Below are 10,768 nucleotides of genomic sequence, written 5' to 3'. Positions count from 1 at the left end.
CCATATAATGTAAGGTTGCAATTTATATGCGGATCATTTCTTTTTATTTCAGAAAAATGTGTTAACAAACACTAGGCATGAACGAAATAACTTTTCTTCTTAAACATATTAGACACGTTGGCTTAGAAAAGGAATCATATGGCCAGAAGCTAAGGCATGAATAAAGTTTAATTTACTCTGCATTATAGTTGCTATAGAAACCTTAAGAGTATACAATAAAATGTTTCTTTCTATTTAACAGCAAGAAAATATCAAGTTTAATCTTAAAAAAAGAAAATAGATTTGTAATTGTTCATATTGTAGATATATATCAAATTATTCCACACTATTCAGTGAAGCCTGTCATAGATTCAGAAATAATCATTTTCCTGTAAGAAATGAAAGCAAACAACTATATAAAAAAGACTATACATTATTAGCAAGCATATACTGAGTAAAGAATATGAAACGTAACTTCATTCGTACAAATGTTGTTTTTTTAGAAAATGTAGTAAAACAAAAAAAAGATAGCAGTATATACACAAACATGAACTTATCACATGACTGCAATTTCAATTAAAAAAATCGATTGAAAAATGTGATATAGCATTCTGAATCTTGTTTTTTCTCATTCGAAGTTCTATCACTTATATTTACATAACTATTAAACTCCACACAAATTTTCAATTTATTTAGATTATTTCTACATATAATTATCTACATGATAGTTTGTACATGCTTGCATGAATATTATCACATTCTAGAAAAAAATATTCTGCTCATAAAATGGATATCTGTTAAGTCATGTATATACCAACCGTTATTTTTAACTTGTGTCTGTAAAATGGTAATAGATCTAGTTACCATGGTTACTGGGATTTATGTATAAACTTTCCATGTGTTGGCTTACAACACGATAAACATTACAATGAGATATAACAAACTGAATTAAATATGCAATACCGTTCACAAGCGGGGTCATAGAAGAGGGGGGGGGGCTGGATCGACCGGTCCTTTTGATTATTCAAGTAGAGAAAACAGAAAGAAGAGGAGGAAGAAAGGTGAAGAAAGGAAAAATACCGAAATTGCCGACAATGAAGAGAAAAAGACTGATTTGTGTGTCTACACATACCTCTATTATTCAACTGAGAGAAAAAAGGCACCATTTGTGTCACCTTGCCCTATCAAGTTTGTTTGCGTAAATGAAAATACTAACATTAGATTTTAAGATTGTATGTTTTCAAAAGTGAGATCCTAAATAGATTTTAATGGTTGTTTTGAAGTTACTTTTGAAATTATATGCATTAGATGTGAAATAAAAATATTTTGTCCCCTTGTGAAATAATAGAGGTGCAAATTTAGTAGACAAAGTGAAGGACGTGAATCAACGGATATAATAAGTATTTGAGAAGTGGAGGCTTTTGCCTACCAGCCCGGAATGGATATCGAATTCTATTGCGGTCATTTGACTGGTTTCAAGATTGGTGTAAGTAGGCCTACTACTGCTGATACGGTAAGGGATTCAGGTATGTGCTGTGTTGTAGTACGATTACCAGGCACGCGAGGTGGCCACTGGAAGTCATTGCACTTTGCAGCACTGACGTCTGACGTCACTTCATGTGAACAGCAAGAGAAAGCAGTGTCATGAAGAAGACAAAATGTACCACTGGTTTCCCGCCCTATATCTGAGATGTCATCAAGGATATTGAGCTTTTGGTCATTTTGATAACATGATAGTGAGGTTCCTACACTTCCAGTGGTGGCTCGACATCGTACTTCTCCATACGCGCAGTTGTCATTTAAAGTAATGAAGCAATTTGCTGATCCAGGTAGAACAGTTACAGCGACCTCCTTTTTATTAACTTCATGCCTCATGTCTCCTAGCTTGTACAAGATTGCAGTGAATATGTATCTATCCTGGTCTACAGTATCAACATCATCTATGAATAGATTTACGCAGGGAGCTGTGTCTAAGCCTGTGACAGATGTCGTAAATCTTGAAGACTGCGTTGAGCTTTTGAACCCATCTATCACATGTATTCCATTGACGCAAAATGGCCGATTTTGCGATTCGAACCGAACTGTAAAATATGGGGTGCCTTGGGATGTATCATTAGTGGACCAAGGCAAATGGAATGGGACTACACCCTGACTACCTGCTTGCAGGGTCACCTGTTCGGTGAGACCGTTGCCTGCTACGTGAACTGGACATTCTGCAAGAATGATGGCGAAAGCTAACAGCGCCTGCAGGAGAGTTTCAACGATCAGCAGAGCTGAAGGGGGTCGACCTTTCCATGTTTTTCGAAATTTCGACTAGAGAATAACATAATAAAAAAACAAAATAGTGTTTAGAAGCATTCCCTTGAAGATCTTTTTAGATTATCATTATAACATATTAAAATTATTATTCGCAAGTTACAAGGATATATATTAATCAGTTTAACAAGCATGAAAGTCTCAAAAGTATATTTTTTAATAAAAAAATCAAAACAAAAATAAATTTGATGTCATAAGTGGCAGCATACATGTATCATGAACATTGAATTCCCTATACCAGTTAGTTGTGCACAACATTCACAGCGAAATGTCTTCACTATATCATCGATTTCAAATTTAAGGTTTTATTGTTTACTTAATCATGAATTCTTCCTGATGAGAAGGAAATTGATTATTAATACGAAAGAGACAAATTTGTATCATTAAAATCTGCTCTTAAGGAATGGATAACCTACCAGGAATTTCCATCCAGCGTTGCCAGAAGTTGCTCCTATGTAGGACAGGTGTGTTTTGTAGTAGACATCTTGATGACCATTTGATGAAGGCTTTGATCTTAGGGTACTGAGTTAGAAATGTATAAGTATAAACTGGTAAAGGAAATGGTTCAGAAGAACATTAAAAAGCCCCAAATAAGTTAGCTATCAATAGTAAAATGAATGGAAGTGTGGACAATTTAACGTGCGTCTGAAATGTCCAAGGTAGAGGAAAGTAATACAGCAAAAATTATTTAATGAGAAATTTCATGAAATCAAGGTCAAATGTGACTAAGTATATATTACTAGATCTAGACCTGGTACATTTAAAAAAAAACTTTGTGAAACCATGAAATCTAAGCTGAAAAACTATATTTCTGGTTCAATGGTTTAATAGAGCCCTGAACTGCCTTTATCTTTAAGCACGGTTTCTGCAATCTGCAACGCGAAAGGGGTATAACGTCGTAGTAAAACCCCTGCAAATGTGTATATTATAAATATTAATCAAAATATACAAATTAAATGGGAACCAGTCCTCATCGGAAGAGTCTATACTTTCAATGCTCAGTATGATGTTTTTCGAGTTTGCACAGTTTACATTTTATCCTGGTGGAGGTTTTAGTGGAGTTTTGTTCTAATGAATTACTACAGAAATATTACCTGTTTGACTCTGACGAAGCTCCATGAATGGCACGATCATTTCTTGTAGTGATCAGATTTGGAGGGTTCTGTAATAGAAAATAAATAATGTAAGAATTTCACGAAGACTACATATCCAAAACCATCAGACCTGAACAGAAAAGAGATATGATCAAAAAGTTGTCTAAATTTCAAGAAAAATAATGAAGATTACGACATGAATTTGAATAAATATCCCACATATACATTTATTAAGTTGGAAATAGTATTTTTCATTATTGGATTTAATTACTTGTTACGATTACCAGTTAAACACAGTCTCTTGTAAATTCAAATATGATTCCATTTAATAACACACATAAAAAAGTGATTACTAGTTTCAAAATCATTTGGTTATCCAAGCCTATACACTACACGAATGTGACCTGCCAACCTAAAACCAATATAAAGACACTAGTGAATATTCTATGTAAATAGTGAAAATAGAAATTTGTCTCCGAAGAAAAAAGATGAGCTCATCTGAATGAATATTTGTTATTTCACATACTGTCAAAATTTGAAGATAATATGCAAGATTTAAAACGTTCGTTTACACCACTTTTTACGGTTTGTTTTTACCAATATTGCACATTGTGCACAACTAATGTTAGAGTCAATCTTGTTTTCTCCATATTTTTCAAACATTGTTTTCTCCATATCTTTTAAGCTCTCATTGAATGAATGAGACGTGACATTAAATAGTTGTATGAATAAATGTTAAAAAGTAAGATACCAATTTGAAGCCTAGAATAGGCCTTATCAAGGTGAATAGAAATTTCAAACCCAATTTCGGCGGCTCATATTTGGTTTTGGGGTTGCTAGTCACATATTGATTCTAAAAAATAACGATAACTACTCACTCTGGTTTGTCTAATCTCTTTAGTTGGGAGATGCCATCTCGACCATGGGTCTTCTGAATCCTGCCCAGTGGTCATAGAGTTGTTCAGGGTTTGTAGGAATGGTGGAGCAAATCCGCTGTATTGCCATTTCTGAGGTCCGAGCGAGACAGGGCGGCTTATATCATTGGCTCGGTTGTATTGTTTCCTAGTCATGCTGTTTTGTACTGCGTCAATGTCATCCTGGGATGAACCATGTTCAGATTCTTCAGCAGATTTCGTCTGGGCACCAGAGAAAGGATTAGGCTCCTGATTGGCGCTACCCTCAGCTTTATGAGCCCCAGTGCTCAACGAGAGTTCATCACACCTTTCCTCTTGGATGAAAGCATTGTCATCATAGATATTATGAACGTGTAGTTTGGATTGTTCTGCATGTGTTGCAGATTCTGCTTGGATTGCAGTCCGATGACCTTTATGTTGTTGATTTCGTGACGCAATTTGAGCAAGGGTGTCAGTACTCAATATTCCTTGTATTTGACGAGTAGAATGAGCTGTGTTTGGCGATGCCTGTATCGAAGTTATACCATCCATATCCTTCATGTGTGCACCACGTACTGAAAGATACTTGACTACTTGCAGGTGGCCTTCTTGTGCAGCGGCTTGGAGTGGCGTCCATCCATCTTCAGCTTGTTTATTTACATTAGCATTGTTGAGAAGTAGGTATTCTACCATATTGATGTTACCGTTGTAACATGCTGCATGGAGCGGAGACTTCCCGCTTTCAGTCCCTTCGTTTACGCTGACTCCTTTGGACACGAGGAATTTCACTACGTCGATATGGTCGTATTGTGTTGCGATGTAAAGTGGAGTCATACCTTCATAACTAAAATATTTGGCTCCTTTAGCAATGAGAAATTTAACAACTTTCAACTTCCCTTCGATGATTGCTATGTTCAGTGGTGTCAGTCCATTTCTGTCCGTCTTGTTTACATCAGAGTCTTGCTGAATGAAATACTCAACGATTTCAATGTTACCTTTACGGGCAGCAGCATGGAGAGCAATCGTCCCTTTGTCATCAACCTCATTGACGTCAGCACCATAAGATATGAAGAATTTGACTACATCTAAATGACCGGTTTGTGTTGCAATAAAGAGTGGAGTCATTCCTGCATACCTGTTCTGATTGGCTCCTTTATCTATGAGATATTTGACAGCTTCTAGATGGCCGTACTCAATGGCAGCATGGAATGGTGTATAACCCTTTGGATCAGCCTTGTTTACATCTGACCCTAATTCAATGAGATACTCCATGATATCTAGATGGCCTCCACTAGCAGCACCATGAAGAGGAATCTCCCCAATATCATTTTCTTCATTCACATCAGCGCCATTGGAAATTAAATATTCCACGATATCTAAATGACCGGCTTGTGCTGCAATATAGAGTGGGGTCATTCCATCAAATATCTTCTGCTCGGCTCCTTTATCTATGAGATATTTGACAGCTTCTCGATTGCCTTCTTGAATGGCAGCATTGAATGGTGTTCCACCTTCCTTGTCAGCCTTGTTCACATCGGAGCCGCATTGAATGAGGTATTCAATGATCTTCATGTTACCATTGATAGCAGCTCCATGTAATGGGATCCTGCCACTATCATGTTCTTCATTAACAGCAGCACCATTTGAGATGAAGAATTTCACGATATCTAAATGGCCGGATTGAGCTGCAGCATACAGTGCGGTCATTCCATCATATCTGTTCTGCTTGGCTCCTTTGTCCATGAGATATTTGACAGCTTCTAGATGCCCTTTGTAAATAGCAGCATTGAATGGTGTCCATCCCTTTGGATCAGCCTTGTTTACATCTGACCCTTGTTGAATGAGATACTCCATGATATCTAGATGGCCTCTACCAGTAGCACCATGAAGAGGAATCATCCCATTATCATTTTCTTCATTTACATCAGCACCATTTGAGATGAAGAATTTGACGATATCTAAATGACCGAATGCAGTTGCAGCATAGAGAGCGGTCATTCCATTATATCTGTTCTGCTTGGGTCCTTTATCCATGAGATATTTGACAGCTTCTAGATGCCCTTTGTAAATAGCAGCATTGAATGGTGTCCATCCCTTTGGATCAGCCTTGTTTACATCTGACCCTTGTTGAATGAGATACTCCATGATATCTAGATGGCCTCTACCAGTAGCATGAAGAGGAATCATCCCATTATCATTTTCTTCATTTACATCAGCACCATTAGAAATAAAGAGTTTCACGATATCTAAATGACCGAATTGAGTTGCAGCATAGAGTGGGGTCATTCCATCATACCTGTTCTGTTTGGCTCCTTTATCCATGAGATATTTGGCAGCTTCTAGATGACCATATTGAATGGCAGCATTGAATGGTGTCCAACCATCTTGGTCAGCCTTGTTAATATCTGACCCTTGTTGAATGAGATACTCCATGATCTTCATATTACCACTGATAGCAGCTTCATGAAGAGGAATCATCCCATTATCATCTTCTTCATTCGCATCAGCGCTTTTAGGAATGAAGAATTTCACAATATCCAAATGACCGAATGCAGCTGCAGCACAGAGCGGGGTCATTCCAGCAAATCTGTTCTGCTTGGCTCCTTTATCTATGAGATATTTGACAGCTTCTAGATTACCGTATTGAATTGCAACATTGAATGGTGACCAACCTTTGGGATCAGCCTTGTTCACATCAGAACCTCGTTCAATGAGGTATTCCATGATCTTCACGTTACCACTGAATGCAGCCCCGTGAAGAGGAATCCTCCCTCTATCGTTCTCTTCATTCACATCAGCACCATTTGAAATTAAGAACTCTACAATATCTAAATGTCCAAAGTCAGCTGCGGCATTGAGTGGGGTCATTCCATCATACCTGTTCTGTTTAGCTCCTTTATCAATGAGATATTTGACAGCTTCTAGATGGCCGTATTGAATGGCAGCATTGAGTGGAGTCCAACCCTTTTGATCGGATTTGTTCATATCTGAGCCTTGTTGAATGAGGTATTCCATGATCTTAACGTTACCGTTAATAGCAGCTCCATGTAATGGAATTCTACCATTATCGTGTTGTTCATTCACATCAGCCCCATTGGAACTCAAACATCTCACAATATCTAGGTGACCGTATTCAGCTGCAGCATAGAGTGGGGTCATTCCATCATATCTGTTCTGCTTGGCTCCTTTATCAATGAGATAATTGACAGCTTCAAGATGGCCGCACTGGATTGCAGCATTGAATGGTGTGCCACCTTCCCGATCGGCCTTATTCACATCAGAACCTTGTTGAATGAGATATTCCATGATATTGATGTTTCCCCTGAAAGCAGCTCCATGTAGGGGAATTCTTCCATCATTATTTTCTACGTTCACGTCAGACCCATTGAAAATGAAGAATCTTACAATATCTTGGTGACCGAATCCAGCTGCAGCATAAAGTGGAGTCATCCCAGCATACCTGTTCTGCTTGGCTCCGATATCTATGAGATATTTGACAGTATCTAAATTACCTTTCTGATTGGCAGCATTGAATGGTGTCCAACCCGTCGATTCGGCCTTATTGATATCGGAACCCTTTTGAATGAGATATTCCATGATATCCATGTTACCGTTAATAGCAACTCCATGGAGAGGAATCCTCCCTTCATCATTTTCTTCATTCACATCAGCACCTTTGGAGATGAAGAATTTCACGATATCTAAATGACCGCTTTGAGCTGCAGCATAGAGTGGGGTCATTCCATCATATCTGTTCTGATTGGCCCCTTCATCAATGAGATATTTGACAGCTTCTAGATGGCCTCCTTCAATGGTAACATTGAATGGTGACCAACCCTCTGAATCATTCTTGTTAACATCAGAGCCTTGTTGAATGAGATATTTTATTATATCTATGTTACCACTGATAGCAGCTCCATGAAGGGGAATCTTCCCGTCATCATTTTCTTCATTCACATCAGCACCAATAGAAATTAATAATTTCACGATATCTAAATGACCGAATTCAGCTGCAACACACAGTGGAGTTATTCCATCAAATCTGTTCTGTTCTGCTTCTTTATTTAGGAGATATTTGACAGCTTCTAGATGGCCTCCTTGAATGGCAACATTGAATGGTGTCCAACCCTCTGAATCAGCCTTGTTCACATCAGAGCCTTGCTGAATAAGATATTCTATTATATCTATGTTACCACTGATAGCAGCTCCATGAAGGGGAATCTTCCCGTCATCATTTTCTTCATTCACATCAGCACCATTGGAAATGAATGATTTCACGATTTCTAAATGGCCGAATTCAGCTGCAGCACAGAGTGGAGTTATTCCATAGTACCTGTTCTGCTTTGCCTCTTTATCTATGAGATATTTGGCAACTTCGAGGTGGCCATATTGAATGGAGGCGTTAAATGGAGTCCAGCCATTCGAATCAGCTTTGTTCACATCAGAACCATGTGCAATGAGATATTTCACGACATCCATGTTTCCTTTAGTACAGGCTCCATGGAGAGCAATCCTCTCACTACTATTCACCTCATTCACACCAGTTCCATGACAAATGAAGAAGTCCACGATATCTAGATAACTGAATCGAGCTGCAGCATACAGCGGAGAAATTCCGCCATACCTGTTCTGCTTGGCACCTTCATCTATGAGATATTTGACAGCTTGTAGATTACCTTTCTGATTGGCAGCATTGAAAGGAGTCCAACCAGTCGTATCTGCCTTGTTCACATCGGAACCTTCTTGAGTGAGATATTCTATGATCTTCATGTTACTGATGATAGCAGCTCCATGTAAGGGGATCCTTCCATCATCATTTTCTTCATTCACATCATCTCCAATGGAAATTAAGAATCTTACAATATCTAGGTGACCGGATTGAGCTGCTGCATAGAGTGGGGTCATTCCATCATATCTGTTCTGTTTTGCTCCATTAGTGATGAGATATTTGACAGCGTCTAGTTGGCCATGTTGAATGGCAGCATTGAATGGTGTCTGACCTGCGCTATTTTCCTTGTTTACATCAACCCCTTTTGCAGCTAGACTTTCTATGATGCACGAATGCCCATTGGTCGCTGCTTTATAAAGAGGTGTCTGACCCATGTTGCTTTCGACACTCGGGTCCGCTCCATGTAGGATGAGGAAATCCACAATATCAGCATGACCTTCTTCAGCTGCTGCATGAAGAGGCCTAAGGCCACCCTTGCTCGGTTTATCCAGGTTTGCTCCCTTTGAAATAAGTTCCTCAATTTCTTTTAGGTTTCCTTCTAAGGCTGCCTTGTACAGTATGGTGTATTCTTCATCATCCACCTTGTTCATGTCATGATTGAGTGGTAGTTCGTCTTTTGGCCCATTGTTATCCCTAAAGAATATTTCCCAGAGGAGTGTGTTGTATGCTGTAACCCATTCTTCTAAAGCATCAATCGAATCTTTGTCTAAAATCTCGTCCAGTTCAAATGGTTGGAGTCTGCAATCTTTGAGTTGGCTACACTTATCATCTGAAGTACACGAGTTGGCTGTGAAGGATACAGGAGCGTAAAACATTTCTTTCGTACTGACTGATTGACTACATAGAAGAATATCTCCTCCGTTTGTATTCTCTTCTTGAGGTTTTATTTTTTTAATATTGAAAACTACGGTGGCTTTCTGCGATGGCTTGTTCTGTTGCGGTGTGATCATCGAGATGTCTGTAATATCCACCCTGTAAGAAAGACATATTGTTCTCGGTCTATTTGGAGCATGTCTTGTGAAAAAAAATCTATAAATCTAGTAACTCATCGAGGAGGGTATGAATGAAAGTATTATTTTTGTTTGTATGTCACTTTGAAGAATGGGAGAATTTTAGGAACCAATAACAAAATAGATTAGATTCATTTGATTAATGTCTTATGTCATACTGTCTACATACTTGGTAACACATTAAAAATGAAATGCAAGATTTACTGCTCATGTTATACCAATAGTAGGAAACGTAAAGGAGTAATTCGCCTCAGTAAGAATTATGCCGGAAGATATTTTCTTTTAAATCGACGTCAGAATTATACGCCCGAATATACCTTTATGCGAAATTATTCACTTATGGTTAGAAATTACAATAGAAATGTGAAAATTGGGGGGAAAATGTATTAAAATAGTGTCACGAATTTGTATTTGTATTATACTGTCATTCTTGGTATTCATTTGTACTATACTGTCACTCTTGATATCCATTGAGAGCAGAGTCTTCTTGAGCTACATCTCGCTCTGCCTGAGCGTCCTTCCAACATTCCCAGCTGAGGTCAAACATTATTTATTACCTGGGCCTCGCTCGTCAAGAGCGACTGTCCTTCGCTTACGTAACGGCGAGGATAGTCTCTCAGTCGCGTGCGACCTCGCCTGACCTCACGCCGAGGACAGTTCTGTTTTGCATAAGTCCAGGGTCTCGCTCGCTCGTAAACAGAGTCTGCCCTTGTGTTATGCAACATCAAGGACCGACTCTCAGTCGCG

At 38.5% G+C, this 10,768-nt stretch overlaps 1 protein-coding gene across 1 annotated transcript; it reads right to left on the bottom strand.

Annotated features, from left to right (window-relative positions):
- Nucleotides 1-1,440: 1,440 nt before the first annotated feature.
- LOC121412869 lies at nt 1,441-9,961 on the bottom strand. The gene is made up of 5 exons (XM_041605631.1): nt 8,410-9,961; nt 4,268-8,229; nt 3,390-3,457; nt 2,712-2,817; nt 1,441-2,292 (listed from the first exon to the last, which is right to left on the bottom strand). Exons 1-5 carry the CDS (start codon nt 9,959-9,961, stop codon nt 1,441-1,443), a joined length of 6,540 nt encoding a protein of 2,179 aa, XP_041461565.1.
- Nucleotides 9,962-10,768: the final 807 nt, after the last annotated feature.

The sequence above is a fragment of the Lytechinus variegatus genome, chromosome 4 (genome assembly GCF_018143015.1).
Source record: "Lytechinus variegatus isolate NC3 chromosome 4, Lvar_3.0, whole genome shotgun sequence".
NCBI lineage: Eukaryota > Metazoa > Echinodermata > Echinoidea > Temnopleuroida > Toxopneustidae > Lytechinus > Lytechinus variegatus.
Note: the sequence above shows the minus strand (reverse complement) of the source record. Positions and strands in the feature narration are given on the sequence as shown.